Source organism: Lupinus angustifolius, chromosome LG11 (assembly GCF_001865875.1).
Source record: "Lupinus angustifolius cultivar Tanjil chromosome LG11, LupAngTanjil_v1.0, whole genome shotgun sequence".
Taxonomy (NCBI): domain Eukaryota; kingdom Viridiplantae; phylum Streptophyta; class Magnoliopsida; order Fabales; family Fabaceae; genus Lupinus; species Lupinus angustifolius.
In genome coordinates, this window is record NC_032019.1 from 28028538 (window position 1) to 28053325 (window position 24788).

The window sequence follows — 24788 nt, forward strand, 5'->3', positions numbered from 1 at the left end:
TTTAGAATTTACAAGTTTTGTACTAATGCAATATGTTATTATGATATTGTGTCTTTTGTTTGTGATTTTTTGTTTTAAAAGACATTTATGAATTGTTTGAATTATTTATTTTTGTCTAAAAGCTTTAATGTGTGTTTTGAAAAGAAAAAGAAAACAGGCCAGCCCTGCCAAATATGGGGCGGGCTGGCATTTTGAGCCCTTTTAACAATAAGGGTCGGGTCGGGCCGGGCCGGGCCAGCCCATATTCTGACGGGCCAAAGGTGGGTCAGGCCGGGCTGGCCCATATTGCTACCCCTAATAATTATATACATATATTATGCTGACTACCCTTATATGATGAATAAATGTAATTTTTTAAACAAAAAATGATGACAAATATAATTAAGTGAAACAAAATATTGTAAATTGTGAAGACAATTCCAAATAATATAAATGTCAATGTCTATTCATTATTCGATAACTTACAATATTAAGAGTAATTTATACACCTCATTAGAATTATTTATGTAATTTATAGTGAACAACATATAATGAATAAACATGAGTTTTTATACAATTTTAACTTGTCTTCACAATAAATTATATTTTATTTAAAATATCATATTTACTTATCTTACAAAAGTAGTATATGTAATTTTATATATAATTAAGGATGATTTGTATAAGTTAATAATAAAGATTTGTATAAGTTAATAATAAAGATGTGATTTTTTAATTTCACTAAAATTTGTGAATGTAGGTATAATTTACTATAAAAATAAATAATATTATTACCGGAGATAGACGTAGAAGATGCTTTATGGAATAATAAAATAATATCCATCCTTGTCATCAAATCCTATCGCGCTTCGTATTCCCACTTTCTCAACCACTTCACTCCCTCATTCCCAATTCCCAACCCTAACCCTAAAATCGAACCCAACCTTCCCATGAAATTCCCCAAGCCAATTTCCACCGATTCAGGATCAAATTCGATTCCGTAACCCCACACAAAGTTTCATTCCTTTGCTTCCAGTTTCTTCTTCCATGGAGAGCTCTGCAGAGGATCTAGGAGCTCCAGAGTCATGGGAGGTCGCTGATTTGGATGAATCCATGAACCGCTTCAATCTCATGCTATCATCATCATCATCGAACAACAAAGATTTCAATGTTTCCGATGATTCTGCACTTTCTTCTTCTTCCGCGCCACCGGGTTCAGCTTCTTCCACTGGAGATAAGCTATATGATGACGTCATCAATCAGGTCGATCAGTTTTTACGCGAAGCGATTCAAAACCCTCGCGAACGCGTTTCGGGTAGGTTATGTGTGCATTAATCATAAGAAGACATTTATTCGTAGAAATTAGGTTTTGCTATATAATAAGGCTTTGTTTGCTATACGCCTATACTGAAGTGAGTGTAATATTTATGTACCGAAAGTTTAAAGTGTTTAGTGTAAGTATAGTATGAAATACTACACAAGCTACGCCTTGACTGTGACATTTTCAAATAATTGTGTTTTTTTTTCATTACTAATGTGTCTTATCATAGTCATTCGACAAAGTTTTACTTTTGCTGTCGACCATTCGCCTTTTTTTCGGGCTTAGGACCGACTTTTATAGCATCAAGCATACATAGGTTCATTACTCGCAATCTGGCATGAGTTTTTTGTGCTACTTCCTGATTTAGAATTTTAAGGGAATGTGCTGATTTCTATTTTATGGGAAGATCAACCTTTTATACACAGGATTGACTGAGTTAAAAATGGACCAGATCATGGAAAAATACCAATTATTGATTACTGTTACTGATGACAGAGAGATATCAGCATCAGAGGTACAAAGTCCAGATAAGTGTAGCAAACTGGACAAGAAAAAATTCAATAGGTAATCCGGACTTTGAAGAGGTCATGTGTGCCCCCACACAAATCCTTCCCTCACTGGTTTAGGGCCTTCCCCTTTCCCTCTCCTTCCATATATCCGATGCTGCCTCCACTGTTTTCGTTCTCTTCATCATAAGATCCATGACATGTTGGATGTTAGTTACTCTCCTTGTTAGTGATTCTTACTTGAGAAGCTGATCCCATGCTGCTCCTGTTATTTCTTCCTAATGTATACCTGCTTCATAGGTGGTATCTATCAGACTTTCTCTCACCTGTCCTGCCCAAACATAAAGTGTGAAAAACATAGTTTATTCGAGTTTTGTCGCTTCAATGTTCTATATTTCTTCTGACACATTTATTTGCTACTACTGTTTTAATGGCTTTGTTATGCAATTGCATTATATGTATTTTATTTGTTTTAGATGTAATGAAGATTTCCATTCATAGAATGACATATTTTGTTATTACCCAGTATTGCGGATAGAACAAGATGTTGAGAAATTTATTCGTAATCCTAATCAACAGCAGCTTGAATTTGAGCAACTGCCAACTTCCTATTTGAGACTGGCTGCACACCGGGTGGCTCAGCATTACTCATTGCAGTCAATGGTTTTACTGGATAATAGCTTACCAGATGGTTCTGGGTCGAGAATTATTGTCCGCAAAACTGCTGAATGCAAGCTTCCTGTTATCCGCCTTGCAGACATCCCAGTAAAATTATCATCAGAAAACAATGCTGTTATGAAAGTTGCAATTAAACAGAGGCCGCAGAAGCAGACACACATTCTGAGCAATGCAAATTCGAACTCAGGGAATAGTAGTAACTCAAAAAGTGTGGAAGAGAGAAAAGAGGAATATAACAGGGCTCGTGCTAGGATCTTTAGTTTGAGCAACAATGGTGGTACCATTGGTGAGAAGCCAGAAAGTGGGTCAAGGCAGCAGGATAGCTCCTTGCGTGGTTCCTTGGGGGTTCCCCGGCTGGAAGATAAACCTGTTTCAGTATCTGATGTCAGTTCCTGTAGGGGGCTGGTTGAATCTTCAATTAATATTAGCCGGGGGGCAGTTGAGTCTTCAACTAGTACCAGTAGGGGGGCGATTGCGTATTCGACTAATACCAGTAGGGGGCTGGTTGAGTTTTCACCTAATGCCACTAGGGCTAGAAATAGGACGGAAAAGGAGCCAGTGGGGAGTAGGTACAGGCAAAGTAATCGGGTGGCTATATTTCGGGACCGTGATGTTGACCGCAAGGATCCTGATTATGACCGGAGCTATGACAGGTATGTGTATCTTTATTATTTTATTTAGTTTCACTCATGTATTCTAAAATATGTGTCCTTTTTGACTCGTTTCCTTTTTCAAATAAAGGATGAGTTGCCAAACATGAATGATGATGTCTTCACGTGTCACTATTAAAGCAGCTATAAATGTTTTATGTTTCTTATTCTGATTACGTCCATGAAATTGTTAAATGTTGGGTGCAAATGTCTATACGACTATACCTGGTTTCTATCTATTTTCAGTGCTATGATCTAACCACCCACGATTATTCAATCAAGATTTTGTTGTTGAACATGTTTGTTTGCTTTGAAATGATAACACTACCAAATTCCAATGTTATCACTTCTCATTCCCAATTTTATTGACATGTGTTAACTATAAACATCTCCATTACATTTTATGATCGCAAGCACATCTGTCACATTGAAGACATTTTTGTCAAAAGCGACTGCCTTGGTGTAGAGGCGGGGTAGGAACCAGCTCTAGCGCCTTAGATTACCTAAGCAGGGCAGTTTCCTTCACATGGTACTGTATCCTGATGCGGGTAATGCATCTGCATCATGAAACTACCCGAAATATCATTCTTATCCTCACTTTAAACACCCATTAGCCAGCGGGTATCGAATTTGAAGGGCTCGCTCTCTCTGAGTCCATTAGGAAGAGAAAAAATCTAAAATATTACCTGCCATCAAACGAGAAATCCAGCACCAAATGGCTGACTGCTTAAGCTCCATCAAAGGCGCCTGAAGTTCGTTACCCATACCCCGAAACTGCTGCTTGATAAACTAGAAACTTGTGACCCACCAGAGTCCAGCACTTTTTGTACTCTGTCTCTTATCTCCTTTTCTTCTTCACAGCCTCATTCCCCATTTCCCTTCCCTTATGTCTTCTTTCTTTGTCTCTTATATCCCTATTTTAATTCTTTAAATGGCTACCTAAGAGGAATCCTCAGTTTCTATTAAGAAAACTATTGTTTTCATGATCAACCATTTGAAGTATCCTATTTGGATTGCTTTATGATTGTAATGTATTATCATGACTGAAATTTTATTCGATACATAATTGCAGTGCTTTAAATATCCATAACACCTCAATGATGATGTGGCTGCATCTCCTCAATGCATGAAAGTGGCGCAGTTTTTGAGCTGGTCAAATCAACCCCTTTTCCATTATGAAAACACTGATTAGAGATTCTATTTTATATACATGTTGATTGTGTTAATAATGAATAATCAGTAATAATAGATTATAATAGGACTTACTGAACAGAATGTTTCAGATTTTGTGTTGTTTTGCAAGTGGTATTCTAAACTTTGGATGATGATTAGCAAATAATCGTTTTATTATTTTAATATTTAAATGTGATAACATTGATGCTTATTAGGGTGATGATTATTATTATGATGATTAACATAATGCATGTCAAGAGACATAAAGCCATAGACGCGTTAGGCACATTCGTAACAGATCCGATGTGGGGTCTCTATATGAGAATGAATTGATTGCCATTTTACTGCCATACTTCTGTAGGAGACTTGGAGTATCAGTTAACATGATCATTTTCTATTATAACTTGCATGGCAGGTATATGCAAAGATTTGATCCTGGGTTTGGGTTCAATGGTGGATCATACACCATGCAGCCAATGTATACAGCAGTAGTGAATTACAACACCGAGTTTCCACAGCTTGGATCCGCTCACGGACCTGAGCTTTCTACTGAACACCAGCCACAACCTCTTCCACAGCATATACCTGGATCTTGGGTTCCACAACCAATACCTCCTGGAAGTGGATATGGACATCCAGAGACCATGATGTCACCATTTAATCCTAGTCAAGTTGGTGCACACTCCTCATCAGCTATGTACTTGCATTCTCCTCAGTATCCCTGTCAGCGCCCTGGAATGCCTTTTTTACATCATGAACATGTTCACCAACCCTTTGCACAGGTATAACAGCCTCCAAAATCTCTAACCTGTGTGCTGTAGACTGTAGTGGGTCTCCTCTTTCTTTTATGCATCTGATATGTCTGTACACACATGGGATGCATACAAGAAGCCGAGGAGGATACATCTCTTAATCATAACATGTTTAGAGTAGTGCATTTAATAAATCAAGGAATGATTTATTTAGTTTATAGGAAAAAACATCCCTTCATGAATTTTGTAGGGATGTCTTCCTATTGCTATGGATGAGTTTTTTTATACAGTTCTGTTTCTGCATGTGATGCTAAAATGGCTTACTTTGCAGCTGTAGAAGTAAAGGAATTTAGATAATTGTATAGACATAGGTGAGTAAAATTTAATGGGTATCTCTAATTGTTCTGAGGAAATAACCTCTCTGCAATGTCAGTTAAAACAAAGTGTTGGTCATTGTACTGTTTGGGAAATTTTCAACGAGTTCCTATATTTTAAAATTTGTAGTTAGGTCCCCATTGTTTAACAATGGTGTCCCTGAATTAACGTTACCATAATGTTGAGCATTTTATTGCATCCAGTGTTGTGAAAACCGGACCGTACTGGACGGTTTGACCGATCACCGGTCTTGAAAACGGCTCTGGTTTACCATCTTAACCGAGTGGGGGTTGGACCGCTTTGAACCAGAGAAATTCCGGTCCGACCATGTTAAACCCGGTTAAACCAAATTAAAACGGGAAGTAAACCGGATGGTTCACTTAAAAAATTAAAAAAATTGTACTCTACTCTAATCTTTTGTTTCACTTCAGTCCAAAAGAAGATAAAGAGACGTTACTTCAATGTAATTATATATGATTATTAATTATATAAAATTTTACATTTATATATAATTATATATCTATAGATAAAAAATATTAATCAGGTATAAAATCATCTGGTCAGACTAAACGGTTAAACCTATTACGAGTGCTCTTCCGGTTTGACGTCCGGCTCGGGTTTCACAATATTGATTGTATCGTTACTTATTAGGAAATAACCCTACCAACACTTCTTCTACCTTTTCTAAGAATGCGCTTGAAGAAATATTTTATTTTTGAGGTGATGATATTCTGGCTGGTTGCATCCGTGTTATACTGTTATGGTCTTTGCAGACTTGCAGTGCACAATTTTTTGGTGTGATTAATAGTGCATTGTGCACCTCTTTTGCACTTGAAGATGTCAGTTTCATCGTCATTTGTTTCTGGGTTCAGTTTACGATTGCTATGCTATGACGCCATATTTTATGGCAATGCTTTTTCTTTCATTGGCCAAAATATGATGATGATCTTATTCTCGCATCTTATTGGAAAATAGTTTGTTTTTTTGTCAAATTTGGCTTCCTTTTTTGCATTGAATGCTTTTGAAGTAAATATCTTCTTTAGTTTTTCACTTTTAGGATTTAACGTGCCATTTTATTTTCTGTGTACTACAGTCTAATCAACCTCCACCTGATGCAAATTTTGGATTGGCCCGGCCCCGGTAGGGCATGGGCCATGCCTGCACCCAATCAGCCTGAGCTATTTTAGGCAGATAATGGGGCTTTTGCAGTTCCAAACTTCATTTACCTGATTGGGATGCAGGCATATAAGCCGAGTTAGGCTGGATTGGATTTGCGTATTTCAGAAAGACCAGCATTGATCCATTCCCCCTTTCTCGGTATTGCAAAGATGCTCTTGCATCATCCGTTCTTTCACACTAGTGTCCTGTGTGGAGATTTGAACTACTTGTGAGGAGCTTTTGAGCATACATACTGATGTCGCACTGATAATGAGGAAGAATGAGTTGAGGACATCTTTAGAGCTGAAGAAGTCTGTGCCTTACTTGAATGAAGGTATGTGAATGTTCATCAATTTCGTTTTCTGTAATTGTGTAAATGGAAATGTGGAATCATCAGGGATACTCTCACCCACTCATTCCGTCACTATGTTGTTTTTTGAAGTTAATTTGCTCCAAGTACCTTTTTAATGTGAATTATAAGTTGAAACCAAATTTACATTCTTTGCTTCAAGCTGAGATATGTAATGCACATGGAGCAGTTGTTCAAGCTAGCTTTTTATTCTGTTTGGATGCTTATTTTGCTCTCAAAACAACTTGTAATCCCATAGTACTGTATAAGAGTCTTTTGCTTTTATTTAAAGTGATTAGTTATCCCAAAAATTAAGCAATTTCTAAACACACTTCAGTAATGTGGCTAACATTTGTTTTCTTGTGTTGTTTCGGCTACAGCTTCCTTAGTTTAAGAGGTTGAGAATGCTCGGTCCCCATTCTCCTTTAGAAGGCAGGAACTTTTGGTGCTGAGATTTAACTGTGGTATTTTTCAAGCTATAGTCACTATACTTTACAGTATGGTCTGGTAAACTATCCCAAACCTCATGTAAACTTCAGGACTACTTTGGATATGAGATTACATATTTATAAAATTTCTGTCTACTCCATCCACTTCATTATCTGGTATTTAATGTTTTTCTACATTAATATGGAATGTATTTTAGGAAGATAATATAATTATATTTGATCAAATAGCCCTCGTACTTCACAATGCTCACTTATTTATTTTTAGTGGAGATATCATGAGATAAGGATACAGTTAGAAGAACAAAAATGCTTTTGGTGATTTTTAGAGAAATTATCCTTTTAAAATGACACGTATTCTGTACCGAAAGGATTACTTGTTACTTTTATGCGCTCTCTTATCTAATGAACACTAAGCCTTTAATCTAATATTATTAGGTGAGGTTAGCTATATTTATTGAACTATGTTATAAAGATATATTATAATTCATCTTTATTGACAAAATATTAATATCTAAATTTGTGTAATCGTTTTGCTGTTTTTATTGTCTTTCCTATTTTCTTATGTAATTTTTATTTATTTTTCTGCCTCCCATTTTTAAAGATTAATTTACCTTGAAAAAATGATCAGATTTGCATCAACTATAACTTTTGGTACTAAGGTCTAACATAAGAGACCCCTAATGCATAAGAAAGTATAAAGCTACAAGTATCTTTTGGGGCATTTCACTAATTTTAATAGTATAATTGGTATGTTTGATGTTAACTGTCCTTATCAAACCCTATAAAATGTAGTGAATGTTTGAACCTACCCAGAAATAGAAATAATTGGATTCAGAACAACAGCGTAATAAGCTTCGGAAACACATGAAAAATAATACAATAATTATTATATTTTAAAAAGTTGGTGCACCCCTTAAAGTCTGGAGCCCTAGGCAGTGTTTGCCTATCCCAGGGTCGGGCCTGATTTCATTAAGCAGAATAGCAGATTGATCAAAATTCATCAAAAACATAAAACTCTTCCCCTTTGATGTCGAAAAAAAGCATCGAGAATCTTAACTAAGGATTTTGACATTGTTGATCATATATAGTACTATTTTTTGGTGAATACCAATAGTATAATTTGAATAGACTGACATTAACATTTGCTCACGGAAAAGAGTTTCTAAAAGAGTGAATAGAGAAGTATACTTGCACTTCATCTTTATGGACTTGTTATCTATCCACCTGCTACATGTGCATCGGATCGAAACACAAGTACAATCTTCCCCATTGTCCAATTTTCCATACTCCCAGTACGTATCTAGGACCAAAGATAGGACGTACCTGCTACGATATAGTTTAAAAATTAAAATAATTAATATTATTATATAAAATGATGAGAACATTAATATAAAAATCACAAAATTTAAATATATCAATCAAATAAGTTATGTAATTTATAATTGATCTATATGTGGCTTCATATTTTGAATCGTTAAATTATCAACTTGTTGTCAATGTTATTGAACATTTCTCGCTTAATATAAATGATTAGACCGTCTTTCATTCATGCATTTTCATTCGATTATACAACATATTTTTTACAACTTTCATAGTTGAAATGACTTTTTCTACAATTATTGTGACAATAAGTAAAATCATTTTTAACTTCAAAAATAAGTTAATGATTATACAATGTGTCTTTCACTTTCAAACAACTTATCTAAAAGTTTATTGATTCATTTTAAAGAAGCAAATTTAATATTAATATACATTTCAATGTTGTAACTCTCGGGTTAATTATCAAGCATCACCAAATTAATTGAACAAAAAGCACGTGAATAAAACTTTGTAAATTCAATCAGTTTTATTATATCAAAATTAAAGAACAAATTGATTAGACTCAAAGAAGATATAAAAAGAAGCAATTGAGTAATCATTTTGGATAGAAACGATCATGAAATTATTTAAGTCACATGTCCACGATGGTATAAAATTATTTAGCATAGCTCCATAAAACATGTAATATTGTTTACAAAAAGACTTGTAAAGTTGTTGGCAATATACATTTTTTTTTTAAATTCAGGGTTTGCATTTGCACAGGTGCATGTACCACAGTCACTGATCTTCCCTCATTCTCTTCACTTGTAATTATCATAATGGTTTAAGAACTAGATCCCCAAGATGACAAAAATGTTAAGAGTTCGACTTTTAGGAGCGATACTTGTTGGGAGGGGTAACCAATCATCCCGAAATGGATTAGTTCTTTATCTAAAAAAGTGAGGAAATACTCTTATAAATAACCAAATCGTATTATTTTATTATTATCATTATTATTGGAGGGACTTATGTATTCTGATGGATTAAAATCATGTTTGATTACAGTCATATGTCTGGTTGAAGTGTTGGTTCTTATAGAATTCCTCAAAGTTCTTTGCCCTTGACTTTCTGCATTATAGTTCCTTCCAAAAATTCCCATAGGCCCATGTCAATCACTTTTTAAAAAAGACAACGTTTGTGACCATAAAAGTACATAATACAAAATATTAAAAAGGACAATAGTAATTTGCAAATAAAAACATTACAAGCAACATATCACTGGCAAAGAATTCAATTATAAGGTTAAAAAGGAAAAATATGAAACCTGAAGGCTTTTCCAAATGAATTGATATCCAGGATATGGAAACCATCTTGTGAGTGTTGAGGCAATAGAAAACCACCATCTAATACAAGCTCATTGGTTTCTTCAGCATGCACATTTCTCTCCTCAGATTGTGTCTCTGAAAGAATGTATATAGCATAATATGACTTTGTGTCACAAATTTCATATAAGAAATAAGAGACTGAAGGGATTAAAATAATAGTAATTTTACCTTAGTTATTTAATACTACTATAACTAAAATCCAATTGAGGGCCATCTTCAGTACTGAACAAAATAAATGCTTTCAAAAATAAAGAAAATATAAAAATTTCCATATTTATTATTTTAATTTTAATAAAATAATATTTTTGTCATAAAAAAGAAAGAAAAAAAACAAAAATTTTCATCTACATAAATCCCTCCCTAATTCAACTAACCCCAATCATAATCCTCATACACTTCCATGTGTCCATAAGCCCGTCCAATAAATACCATAACACACTTCATCATTCCTATAATAAATGCTTGGACTCATCCAACTTCGAGATAGAGTTCATTTTAAAACCCTACAATTTTACACCCTCCAAAAAGTGTGGGTTTTAGAATGAAGTCTATGTGGGAGTTGGATAAGTCCAAGTATTTACTATAGAAAAGATGAAGTGTGTTATGGTGCTGATTGGACGGGCTTAAGGACACGTGGAAGGGTACGAAGATTATGATTGGTGTTAGTTGAATTAGGGAGTGATTTATGGAGATGAAAATTTTTTCTTCTTTATGACAAAAATATTATTTTATTATAATTAAAATGCTAAATATATAAAAAAATGCATTTCCTTTATTTTTGCTTAATTGAATTTTAGTTATAGTAGTATTAAGTAACTAGTGTAAAATAATTGGATGAAACTTAACGTGCTATTGTCTTTAACTTTCCATACTCGGTGTGCACTTTGATGTCTATTGGAAGAGGAGGCATTGAGGCAATATGAAGTTTCCATCTTTTATCTGCTTGCGAGTTATCTTGCATCTTCCAATTTCTTTGTCATTTGTCTGCCTTGCGAGTTATCTCATGTTGAAGTTTCCTTATAGCAATCACAATGATTGTTTTTAAAGATGTTCTTAGGATTTAAGAATTGTTCTTATATTATTCATATTCATTGGGAAAGGATGTGTTCTTGTAGAAGAAATTTTTTTAGAGGAAAGGGCAATTCACTTGTATTTATCATAAGTGATGTGGGATAGATTTGGAGACAACAAACAATAGTCCAGGGTGGCGACTAACTTGCGAACTGTAAGTTAGTCCGCTTCCAAGCAAACTATTTTTAGAGTTATTGGATCAAATGACTTTAATCTCATTCGTTAAATTTATGTCCGATTAACTTTTGTAAAGAAGTCGTGATACTTCAGTACGACTTCTATATGTTAGGAAGTCAATTTCGTTTAACACAACTTCTAAACAGAAGTTGTTTTCGATTAACATGACTTCTGAACAGAAGTCATATTGGTATATAATGACCTCTGTGCATAAAATAAAAAATGTTGCTGTAGATCACATGGTATATAGTAGCTTTTAATTGTTTGGTTGTGGGTTCAAGCCCATGTTCACCAATTTTAATTTATTGCTTCATTGCATTATAATTTTGATTGTGGTGTTTTAAACATCAGTTAATAATTATTAGTCATTTCTTTAGTTAATTTTTATTTATATATTATGTAAAAGTAATATTTTTAAGTCATGTGTGATTGGATAATATCATTTAAAAAGTTCATGATGGTTAATCCTCCAAAAATATTTATAACAATAAATTAAAAATGATGAACATGAGACTCGAACTCACAACGAAACACTTGAAGACACTAGTATTTACCATATAATCTATAGATAATTTTATTTATATCATTTAAAAAACCAAGATAGTTAATCATCCAAAAATATTTACAACAATAAATTAAATTTGGTAAACATGAGGTTTGAACCCACAACCAAACAATTAAACACAATACTATATACCAAGTGATTTATGATAACTTTTATTTATTTTATGCATAGAAGTCATTATATACCAATACGACTTTTGTTCAGAAGTCATGTTAATCGAAAACGACTTCTGTTCAGAAGTTGTGTTAACCGAAAACGACTTATGTTCAGAAGTTGTGTTAATCGAAAATGACTTATGTTTAGAAGTTGTGTTAACCGAAACCGACTCCCTAACATACATAAATCGTACTAAAGTATCACGACTTCTAGATACAAAAGGTAACCGATAAATTCGATGAATGAGATTAAAGTCATTTGATCCAACAGTTATAAAAGTAGTTCGCTTGGAAGCGAACTAACTTGCAATTCACAAGTTAGTCGCCACCATAGTTCTGATGTCCCTTGATAAGAAATGAGAATATTGTTTACTGCATGATCTTGTGATTCTTGAATTAAGAATTTTTTGAAGTAATAACTAACAATTAAGAATTAATGGATATGGTATAATCAACTTTTAATTTTAGAGGAGAGAAAGGGACCACACAGTTTACTTGTGAAGGGATGGTGCACCACATTGTGATGAACTTATATAAGAGTGTAGTTGGATCTTGTTTGAATAATGGTGATTGATTGATTGAGTTTGACGTGCCTTAGAAATATGGAAAAATAAAATAAAATTAGTTAAGGTTTATGTGGAATATAGCTAAAACCCTAACAAGTTTACATTTTATTACACAGAGAAAGGGATGAGGAAGTTGGGGAATAAAGGAGATCAAGAAGGAAATTCATAGAAACGCTGTAAATTTAACTTCAAATGGTATTCACTATTGTTATAATTGTTTATTGTGTTACTATAACTTTGTGATGCGTATGGACTTTTGTATGGTGTAAATAGAATATTCTTACAGAAAAAGTAACTTTCATTTATGGCTAAAAAGTAAGAGTGTGTGAATAGACCCGGCCTATTTAAGGTTGGCTACGGTTTGACTCATTTGACAAAGAAAAGGCCAAACCCATGTTTTAAAAAAGTTTGTTGGACATATCATGCTCACCTACTTAACAATTATATATATATATAGATAGATAGAGAGAGAGGTAATATTAGTTAATTTGATGATTGAGGCCATTTACTACATTTGTGTTTACTCTATTGTCTTATGACATAATTTGAGAGTCTTATGTTAATTATGTGTTTGTATTTGTATGTGAAGGCCTAATAATCTATTTACAATTAAAATATTAATCTACTAGTTAACTAATGTATTTCTTGTAAATTTATTATGAATATTCAAACATGAAAGTTGTTCTTTTGTATTAGGAGGGAATGGTCCGTGATGGATGGAGAATGGTCGGTGATTGATGCCCGGTAGAATGTAAGATATCAGAAGATATGGTCGGAGTATCATTTGGACCTGCCGGGGGAGGTACCTGTTGGCTTGGGTTGAAGAGGGGCGATTAATCCCTTGCTATAAGTTGGTTCAAGACGACCAAGTTTTTGAAGAAGCAATCAGTATGCATCTGACCATATGTATCTATGCCTTTAGTTTATAAGATCTATCTAACTTGTCTTTCTTTATTTCTTTCAGCAGCGGTCATGGGGGATCAGTCTGACCGAAGTTAACTTTTGAAGCGGGCGACCTCAAAAAGGAGGGACGTGGAAAACAGCAAAAGGCCCAGACAGAGTATATCAACCTGGGCTGAGGATCCACCATCCACTCCTCGAAGGGAAGTTGGTCAGACTAGTGGTTCAGAGGGAACCACTGTAGACTGGTCAACTCCCATCACGATTGTGCCACCTGAGTCTGATTTTGGTCAATCCATTGGCCTGACTGATAAGCTCGTCACCTCTTCTGAAGTGGCTTTAGTGGATGGCGTCCATCCGGAGAGGCAGAGGTCGGACAAGTCCTCTAGTAAGAGTAAATATGCCATTCTCCACATCAAGACTACTTACAACACCTAAAAGCCGTTGACGAGGGCTTGGTCAAAGCGACGGTGAAGGGTGTCATGGATGGGGTCCCCTTGGTAGATTTTTTGCGGAGGACCCAAGAGGCGGGGGTCTTGGTGGCTTCAGTGGCCAAATACCTCGAAGGTGAGCGGTACTGGCCACCCGAGTTGGGGAGAATGCTCTGGCCAACCTTCAAGAGCTTCATTCAGACGTGCTCCATGAACTGAAGGAGAAGCACGCCGAGGCCGTGAAGAATTTGGAGGCCCAAAACCTCTAAGCCGCTAAGCAACTCTCCATGGTGTCTCTTCAGCTGAAGGATGCTCGGGAGGCGGTGATGCTGGCCAAGGTGGATCTGAGCCCCGCTCAGAGGGAGACGACCTCTCTTGTTGATCGTCTTCAAAAGGGTCAAGATGAGAGGCTCCAACTTTGGGACAAGTTGAAGGCCTCGAAGGCTGATAACGCTCAGGTGCAGAAGAAGCCGGAGGACCTCAAGGCTGCCTATCTGAAGCTGGAGGATGATGTTGATGGGGTAGCTAACGCCAACTGGGATAACACTTTTTCCCAGGTCAGTTTAGTTTACCCTGATGCTGACTGGTCTTGGACGAGGATTGATGCCTGGGTTACTCCCAAGGGTGAGCTCGTCGTAGACGAGGATGAAGGTGCAGTGGTCCTCCTAGTCCCGACCAGAGGTGGTGGGGGAGATTAGGCTTAGACTTTGTTTTTTTTTCCTCTTACTTGTATTTTTTACTTGCCCACTCCCTTATTATCAATGAAATTTCCTAATTTGCTCGTCCATTTTTTATATTGCAAACTTATCGATTTGAACAAGTTAACTAATTAGTCAATCAGCCGATTAATCAATCAATCGATTAATCAATCAACCGATTAATCAATCAACCGGATTCTGACGCCTGTATTTGAACTTGAATGATGAAGTGGTAATTGGTCGGGTAGGTTCTAATTTCTTCGAAGTGGTGATTGCCTGAATATCCATTAATGAATTTTGAATGCGAGTGTGGGATGACAACTTATCTGGAAATTAGGCAATGAATTTTGAATTCAGTTGCTACCCGAATTTTCATATATGAACTTGAATGAGGATACTGAATAACCATTAAGTAATAACTACACAAGCTTCTAACAATGAACTTGAATCTAGTATATAGAGACTGCCTGGGTATTTACTATTGAACCTAAATTGACGGTATTGAATAATCCTTAAGTAATAACTACTTGGAATTCTAACATTGAACTTGAATCCAGTATGTAGAGATTACCTGGGTATTTACTAGTGAACCTGAAGGAGGGTATTGAATAATCCTTAAGTAATAACTACCCAGAATTCGTTAGTAAATGAAGCATAACATTTTTAATGATCGGGTTGTATGAGCACTTGTGCTGGTAGATTGAGCCGCCACTAGAGGGGGACTGGCCCATGCCTCTGATAGGCACATTTTTGGCGACCAAGAGGAGTTGGTCCTGACTTGGGTTTGTGGATTGAGCTGCCATCAGAGAGGGACTGACCCACGCCTTAGATGGGCACATTATTGGCGACCACGGGGACTTGGTCATGGCTTGGGTTTATGGATTGAGCCATCATCAGAGGGGGATTGACCCACACCTCTAATGGGTACATTATTGGTGACCAAGAGGACTTGGTCCTGCCTTGGGTTTGTGGATTGTGCCGCCATCAGAGGAGGACTGGCCTAGGTCTCTAATGGGTACATTGTTTGCGACCAAGAGGACTTGGTCTTGGCTTAGGTTTGTGGATTGAGCCATCATTAGAGGGGGACTGGCCCGTGCCTCTGATGGGTACATTGTTGACGACCAAGAGGACTTGGCCATGGCTTGGGTTTGTGGATTGAACCGCCATCAAAGGGGGATTGGCCCGCCTCTGATGGGTACATTGTTTGCGACCAAGAGAACTTGGTCCTGCCTTGGGTTTGCGGATTGAGCCTCCATCAGAGGGGGACTTGCCCATGCCTCTGATGGGTACAGTGTTGGCGACCATCTATGGCCTATACAAAACATCTGAATAAAACCTCGTTAATATATAAGTCAGATTTGATTACATCATTTTCTCAACCGCTTAAAGGTTTGTCGCATTCCAAGTACAGGGGATCTCATTTCCTGCTAGGTCTTCAAATTTGTTGGCCCCTTTGCTAGTTTTTCTAGTTACTCGGTAGGGTCCTTCCCAATTAGGTGCTAGCTTGCCTTTGGGTTTGCCGATATCAGCCCTACCGAGTACTAAGCTGTCTGTTTTGAAGCCTCGTGGTACTACAATTCTATTATACTTCTCAGTGGTCCTTCTTTTGATGGTGGTTTCTCTGATTCTGGCTCGATCTCTTTTCTCTTATATCCAGTCCAAGTTGTGTCTCAAGATAGTTGAGTTGGTGGCTTTATCGAAGTGTACTATCCGCCAGGTGGCCTCATTGATCTCTATCGGGATCATGGCTTCGGCCCCGTAATTGAGGTTAAAAGGTGACTCACTAGTGGTGGAGTGAGGAGTTGTGCGGTAAGCCCATAGGACATGATGTAACTATTCTGGCCATGCTCCCCTGGCTTCTTGCAATCTTCTTTTTATTCCTCGCAGGAGGACATTGTTAGCTGCTTCTGCATGAACGTTTGTCTGGGGGTGTTCAACCGAAGTGAAGTGTTGCTTGATGTGAAGACCTGACAACAGTTCCCCGAACTTCCAGTCAGAAAATTGAGTCCCATTATCAGTGACAATCATGGACGGTATTCCGAACCGCGTTATAATGTTTCTCCATGTGAATTTCTGGATGTTGGCTGCCGTGATACTAGATAAGGGCTCAGCTTCGATCCACTTGGTGAAATAATCTACTGTCACTACCAGGAATTTAAGTTATCCGACTACTAGTGGGAATGGTCTCATGATGTCTATACCCCACTTGAAAAATGGCCATGGGGTCATTGTGGTGGTCAGCTCTTCGGGCGAGGCCTTGTGAAGATCAACAAACAACTGCAGGGTATGCATTTCTTGGTTAACTCAAAGGCATCTTTTTCCATGGTCGACCAATAATATCCTACCCGAAGTACTTTCTTGGTTAGTGATGTCGCGCCGACATGATGACCACAACTTCCCTCGTGGATTTCCTGGAGGATGTACCGAGCCCTGTCAGGACCGAGACATTTAAGCATTAGAGAAGAAAAGCCCCAACGATGTAAACAACCTTGTACTATTGTGAACCATGAATTGTGCATGAGGAATCTTTGCATGTCTTTCTCGTCCACCGACAAGTCGTCGTGGATTAAGTATCTAATGAGCGGACCGGTCCAATCATCTGTAACCTGTATTTGCTCGATCACCATGATGCTAGGTTGCAAGACTGTTCCTTGAACTACCGATTTGTTATTGCCCGGACTCTTGGTACTTGCCAATTTGGACAAAATATATGCCCGAACATTCTGTTTTCTTGGGGCGTGTTGGATGGAGGCTGTCTCGAACTTGGCTATTAATTCCTTAACTTTGGCTAGAAATTTCCCGAGTAACATATCTTTTGTTTGGTAGCCACCCATAATCTGAGAGACAGCGAGCTGGGAATCATTGCATATGAAGACATTTTCTGCTCTGATTTCCCTGGCCAATTGTAAACCAGCAATGCATGCTTCGTACTCGGCCTGGTTGTTTAATGTAGGAAAAGTAAAGGTGAGCGAGTGCTCAATGGTCACCCCTTGGCCATTATCTAACACGATTCTCGCTCCACTGCCCTGAGGATTGGATGAACCGTCGACATAGATTGTCCATATTTGCTCAAAATTAATGGGTTGTGCGGTCAGATCGACCACAAAGTTGGACAAGACCTGCCTCTTGATAGTCGTTCTAGACTCATACCGTATATCAAATTGGGAAAGTTCAATAGACCAGGAGATCATCCGCCTGGCTAGCTCTGGTTTGTGCAAAATCTGGCGGATTGTTTGATTGGTCCTGACCACCACGGGGTGGGATTGAAAATACTGTCATAGTCGTCTTGTTGCCACTAAGAGGGTGTAGGCGACCTTTTCCAATTTCTGATAACTGAGCTCCGGACCTTGTAAGGCCTTGCTGGTGAAGTACACTGGATGTTGACCTTCTTTACTCTCTTTGACTAGAGCAGTTACTATGACCTCGTCTGTTACTGCTAAATAAACATACAATGTCTCAGTAGGTGCAAGCTTAGAGAGCACATGGGGAGTAACCAAGTATTGTCTGACAGTCTGGAAAGCTTCTTCATAGGCATCTGACCAAGTAAAAGTATGGCTCTTTTTAAGGAGTTGGAAGAGTGGGAGGGAGTGTTTGGCGGATGCAAGAAGAAACCTGGACAATGCCGCCAACCACCCATTAAATTGCTAGACCTCCTTGACTGATTTCAAGCTACGCATGTCTATAATTGCCTAACTTTTTGCTTGTTTGGCCTCGATACCTCGGCTGGTTAACAGAAATCCTAAGAAGTTGCTAGCCTCAACCCTGAATGTACACTTGTCTGGATTGAGGCATATATTGAACTTGCACAACCGGCTGAAGATAGAATTTAGGATGGTTACATGATCCTCTGTTGGTAAGCTCTTGGCAATCATGTCGTCCATGTAGACCTTCATGTTCTTCCCAATATGATCTCCAAAAACGGTGTTCACCATTCTCTGATACGTGGCCCCTGCGCTTTTCAGGCTTAAAGGTATGATCGTGTAGTAGTAGTAGGCCACTTTGGGTGTAATGAAGGCGGTTTTGTCTTGATCTGGGGGGTACATGGGTATCTGATTGTACCCATAATAAGTATCCATAAATGACAAAAACTGGTACATGGAGGAGTTGTCCACAAGATGATCAATGTTCGGAAGGGGTATGGATCTTTTGTGCATACTTTGTTCAAATATGTATAATCCACACACATCCACCACTTCTCGGATGGTTTTTGACCAGCACGATGTTTGACAGCTAAGTGGTGTATGCAACTTCTCGGATGAACCCGACTTCTAGTAGTTCGGAAATTTTCCGAGTAACCTCGGCTGTCCTTTCGGTACCCATCTTCCTTTTCTTCCGGGCCACTGGTTTTTCCCTTGGATTTGTTGTGAGTCGGTGGCAAGCAACTGAAGGGTTATTTCCAAGCATGTCCACAGCAGACCAAACAAAAATATCTTTGTTGATTTTCAAACATTTGACCAACTTGGACCTTTGAGCTTCGTCGAGAGTGCTGCCAATATTTACCAGATTTTCCTTTGAGGGGCCAAGTTGAAAGGAGGTTTTTCCCCCTATGGATGAGGGTAGATTTCTCCCTCATCTGTTCTGGCATCTAGTTCCACCAGGTGCATGCCCCGCTATTTTTTCTTTGGGGGTCGTGTCTGTGTTAAAGTGTGGTTTGGTCGTAGGCTCATCTAATAACAACTCATTACGCTATGTTGGTCTCCCTTGACCGTACATACCCGAAAGTCAGATGAGAGAAATTTCATGCATAGATGTGGGGTGGAGACCAATACTTTGAGATGATTCAGTGTTGGCCGCTTGAGGATGGCGTTGTAGGCTGAGATATAATCAATAACCACGAATTTAGCTTCGATTGTCCGGGTTAGGGGTTGTTATCCAATAGTAAGCCATATATCAACGTAGCCCCGGGGATTGATCCCATGTCTAGTAAAACTGACCAGTTTCCATCATAAGGTAATAGGTCTTTGTTTGAGTTCCATTTTTAGAACAAATCTTGAAACATGATATATGTCGAACTACCTTGGTCGACAAACAACCACCCACCTTCTTATTATTCATTTTGGCGATGATGACGAGGGGATCGTCATGACCGCGGACGACGCCTTCATAATCACGGTGTCAAATGAGATCGGGGGTGCCGCCTGATGATCACGATATTGGCAGGGGTTCTGGAAAGTTGATTGCATGACTTTCTGAACATACCTTTTCTGGGCTGCCCTAGATGTACCGCTAGTGGCGATTCCGGCTGATATTGTGTTGATGTCCAATGGACTCTATTGCTGCCAATTTTTGGGGTGATATTAGTCTCCCCGGTCTCTGTTTGGGGGGCGTTCCTATTGAAGTTTTGGGGGGGAACGCCTGCGATAGGGACTAGATGAACATGGAGGTGGTGATCGCCCTTGGCAGGACCGAGCAATGAATTGTTGCAGGTGCCCAGCTTGAATCAGGTCTTCAATAGTGTCCTTCAGTTAGGCACACTCTTCTGTTATGTGTTCAAAAAAGGTATGGAAATCACGGTATTTGGAGCGGTCCTAGGTCCCCAACTTTCTGCCCAGGTTGGATTTGGGGAGCTGGACTAAATGGGTGGCCATGGGGTGTAGGAGGTGCACTTGGGTTTTTTGGGCTGTCTGGGTGGGTCATCTCGAGGGTGTTCGTGTGTTTTTGGTCGTTTGGTTCCCCGTAAGGGGGTTCATAGTCTCTATGTTCGGATGGTAGGCGGTTAGGATGGGTTTATTCTAGATTGAGGAACTCTTGGCCTTTGGATTAGAGCTCTCCCATTGTGAGGTGTTAGTACTTAGCCAACTCCTGTCTGAAGAGGTCATCCTATAGTCCTATTACCAAGATATGCACCGCCACCTCCGGGCTCAAGGTACGTACTTTCATGGCCTCCAAGTTAAAATTTTCTAGATAAGCTCGGAGGGGTTCTTGAGACTTATGTCGTATACTTGACAAGGTGTATTAAGAACGAGGTTGTTCTTTGCTTGCTGTGAATCGGTTGTTGAATCCGTTGGCGAGAGTGGCCTAATGGTCAGTATTATTCGGTGCTAGCCGTGTAAACCACTGCAAGGCAACGTGTTTTAGAGTGAGAGGAAAGGCTCGACACATGATAGAGTCGGTTGTCCCATGGAAAAGCATTGAGGCTTCAAATGCATCTAAGTGATCCTGTGGGTCACTCGTTCCATCATACTGGTCGATGTTGTTTGGGCGGGTTAGATGCTTGGGGAGTGGTGAAGACATGATTGCTTTAGTGAAAGGGTGTCTTGCTTGTGAGGAGCTATGGTCGGAGGGATGAGTTATCTAGGTACTTTTTGTGTTTGAGGGAGCTACTAGCCTGGAAGCTTCGGCGGATTCTATGGAGTGCTCATCGGCAACTGGCCCTGATGGTCCATTATTGGGTTCAGGTTTGTGTTGGTGAAGCTCAGCTAGTAGTTGGGCTTGTTGTTGGATGATCTGCCTTGAGTTTGGATCATTTAGAGAAGTTGTTGGGTAGTGGGTGCTTCTGGGGTGGGGTTAGGGGGCGAATTTGGCTGGCCTGTTGAGATGGTTGTACTAGTACTGAAGGGTCAATAGAAGGGGTATCATGATTTGGGGTAATATTTGTGTTGAGTGGTTCTGCTTGGCTAGGTGGTTGAGTTTGGTTACGGGTAGTCACTGATAGGGCAAATCGCAAGTGCACGATTATGTCGTCAAGTAATAAAATATCGATCCCACGAGGACTGAAAAATTCCTTTCATTATAACAATTAATTTATACTTAACTCAAATTAGGAATAAAATTGAATTTAGAAAAATTTCCAAGAATAATTATGAAGATAATCAAAAGAGATTGAAATCTAATTTAGGAAGAGTTCCTAGGATAAGGGTTATCGCATTTACACTCGCAAATCCTTGTTTTGCTCATTTTCATGAACTTTAAGTTGTGAGGGTGAATTGCTCTTTGATATGTGCCATCCTCTCTCGAGCTCCAACACGTGTACTTGCGATTTGCCCTATCAGTGAGCAAATCCAAGGTGAACCCAAGGTGAATTCCAGAAACCCCTGAGAATCCTAATACTACTCTCGTGAATTAGGATTCTAGTTTGAATAACTGAATGGTCGGATAGTTGGGTTCACCTCTCGGTCCTTCCCCAATGTATCTAAGAGGTGTAATTTGTTGGCCAGACAACTTACACAAATAAAACACAGTTTAATGATTCAAATCACAACACTCAATGAAATAGAAGTAAGAACAAATATTTTTGAATGTAAAAGGGCATAGCCCCAATCCAAGAAACAAATGGAATTACTCACTCATGATGTAAAATAGAATCCCAAATTCTAAATTAGAGAATTGTAATATAAAGTATTATGTCAAATCCTTGAGGGAAAACTCTTATTTATCCTAATTACAAAATTTTGGGCTACGCCCAACAAAACAAATCTAAAAAATAGGAATATAATATAACATTTATGACTTCTTTTGGTCCTTCAATTATTTTCGCATAACCTCAACACTGAATTCAATCTTCTTGCACCCAATCTCTACTCTTTTTTGCTTTAATCCATCCAAACTGCACAACATGGCTAAAAACACCCGTCAACCCAAACAAAGGGAAATAAAAGCTAAAAACAATCCTAAAGTCATAATTATGTCTTAAAATGCAAGTTAAATGCAATGCAAATGTGATATAATTTCACACTTGTCAAATCCCCTCAAGCTTATCTCTTGCTTGTCCTCAAACAAGTATTATGTCTAACTTTCACAATCATGTATGAATGATAATATAGAAACAATGACCCAAAACAACAAGAAATCTCATGTTTATTTTGAAACAATCCAGAAATCAAGACAAGACAATCATAAACAAATTGGTAAAACTGACCAGTTTCCATCATAAGGTAATAGGTCTTTGTTTGAGTTCCATTTTTAGAACAAATCTTGAAACATGATATATGTCGAACTACCTTGGTCGACAAACAACCACCCACCTTCTTATTATTCATTTTGGCGATGATGACGAGGGGATCGTCATGACCGCGGACGACGCCTTCATAATCACGGTGTCAAATGAGATCGGGGGTGCCGCCTGATGATCACGATATTGGCAGGGGTTCTGGAAAGTTGATTGCATGACTTTCTGAACATACCTTTTCTGGGCTGCCCTAGATGTACCGCTAGTGGCGATTCCGGCTGATATTGTGTTGATGTCCAATGGACTCTATTGCTGCCAATTTTTGGGGTGATATTAGTCTCCCCGGTCTCTGTTTGGGGGGCGTTCCTATTGAAGTTTTGGGGGGGAACGCCTGCGATAGGGACTAGATGAACATGGAGGTGGTGATCGCCCTTGGCAGGACCGAGCAATGAATTGTTGCAGGTGCCCAGCTTGAATCAGGTCTTCAATAGTGTCCTTCAGTTAGGCACACTCTTCTGTTATGTGTTCAAAAAAGGTATGGAAATCACGGTATTTGGAGCGGTCCTAGGTCCCCAACTTTCTGCCCAGGTTGGATTTGGGGAGCTGGACTAAATGGGTGGCCATGGGGTGTAGGAGGTGCACTTGGGTTTTTTGGGCTGTCTGGGTGGGTCATCTCGAGGGTGTTCGTGTGTTTTTGGTCGTTTGGTTCCCCGTAAGGGGGTTCATAGTCTCTATGTTCGGATGGTAGGCGGTTAGGATGGGTTTATTCTAGATTGAGGAACTCTTGGCCTTTGGATTAGAGCTCTCCCATTGTGAGGTGTTAGTACTTAGCCAACTCCTGTCTGAAGAGGTCATCCTATAGTCCTATTACCAAGATATGCACCGCCACCTCCGGGCTCAAGGTACGTACTTTCATGGCCTCCAAGTTAAAATTTTCTAGATAAGCTCGGAGGGGTTCTTGAGACTTATGTCGTATACTTGACAAGGTGTATTAAGAACGAGGTTGTTCTTTGCTTGCTGTGAATCGGTTGTTGAATCCGTTGGCGAGAGTGGCCTAATGGTCAGTATTATTCGGTGCTAGCCGTGTAAACCACTGCAAGGCAACGTGTTTTAGAGTGAGAGGAAAGGCTCGACACATGATAGAGTCGGTTGTCCCATGGAAAAGCATTGAGGCTTCAAATGCATCTAAGTGATCCTGTGGGTCACTCGTTCCATCATACTGGTCGATGTTGTTTGGGCGGGTTAGATGCTTGGGGAGTGGTGAAGACATGATTGCTTTAGTGAAAGGGTGTCTTGCTTGTGAGGAGCTATGGTCGGAGGGATGAGTTATCTAGGTACTTTTTGTGTTTGAGGGAGCTACTAGCCTGGAAGCTTCGGCGGATTCTATGGAGTGCTCATCGGCAACTGGCCCTGATGGTCCATTATTGGGTTCAGGTTTGTGTTGGTGAAGCTCAGCTAGTAGTTGGGCTTGTTGTTGGATGATCTGCCTTGAGTTTGGATCATTTAGAGAAGTTGTTGGGTAGTGGGTGCTTCTGGGGTGGGGTTAGGGGGCGAATTTGGCTGGCCTGTTGAGATGGTTGTACTAGTACTGAAGGGTCAATAGAAGGGGTATCATGATTTGGGGTAATATTTGTGTTGAGTGGTTCTGCTTGGCTAGGTGGTTGAGTTTGGTTACGGGTAGTCACTGATAGGGCAAATCGCAAGTGCACGATTATGTCGTCAAGTAATAAAATATCGATCCCACGAGGACTGAAAAATTCCTTTCATTATAACAATTAATTTATACTTAACTCAAATTAGGAATAAAATTGAATTTAGAAAAATTTCCAAGAATAATTATGAAGATAATCAAAAGAGATTGAAATCTAATTTAGGAAGAGTTCCTAGGATAAGGGTTATCGCATTTACACTCGCAAATCCTTGTTTTGCTCATTTTCATGAACTTTAAGTTGTGAGGGTGAATTGCTCTTTGATATGTGCCATCCTCTCTCGAGCTCCAACACGTGTACTTGCGATTTGCCCTATCAGTGAGCAAATCCAAGGTGAACCCAAGGTGAATTCCAGAAACCCCTGAGAATCCTAATACTACTCTCGTGAATTAGGATTCTAGTTTGAATAACTGAATGGTCGGATAGTTGGGTTCACCTCTCGGTCCTTCCCCAATGTATCTAAGAGGTGTAATTTGTTGGCCAGACAACTTACACAAATAAAACACAGTTTAATGATTCAAATCACAACACTCAATGAAATAGAAGTAAGAACA

General features: G+C 38.8%; 1 protein-coding gene and 1 long non-coding RNA gene across 2 annotated transcripts in view; one reads left to right on the forward strand and one right to left on the reverse strand.

Annotated features, from left to right (window-relative positions):
- LOC109360958 (R3H domain-containing protein 2-like) lies at positions 816 to 7530 on the forward strand. Its single transcript, XM_019606200.1, has 5 exons — positions 816 to 1294; positions 2333 to 3137; positions 4723 to 5089; positions 6528 to 6926; positions 7322 to 7530. The coding sequence occupies exons 1-4, from the start codon at positions 1027 to 1029 to the stop codon at positions 6576 to 6578; spliced, it is 1491 nt and encodes a 496-aa protein (XP_019461745.1). The 5' UTR covers positions 816 to 1026; the 3' UTR covers positions 6579 to 6926; positions 7322 to 7530.
- The window catches only part of LOC109360227, a 21459-nt gene continuing 6725 nt past the window's right edge, over positions 10055 to 24788 (reverse strand). Inside the window, exons 3-4 of the long non-coding RNA XR_002109143.1 lie at positions 14419 to 14425; positions 10055 to 10147 (exon numbers count right to left, since the gene is read on the reverse strand). This is a non-coding gene — a long non-coding RNA (uncharacterized LOC109360227). The remainder of the gene's footprint in view (positions 10148 to 14418; positions 14426 to 24788) is intronic.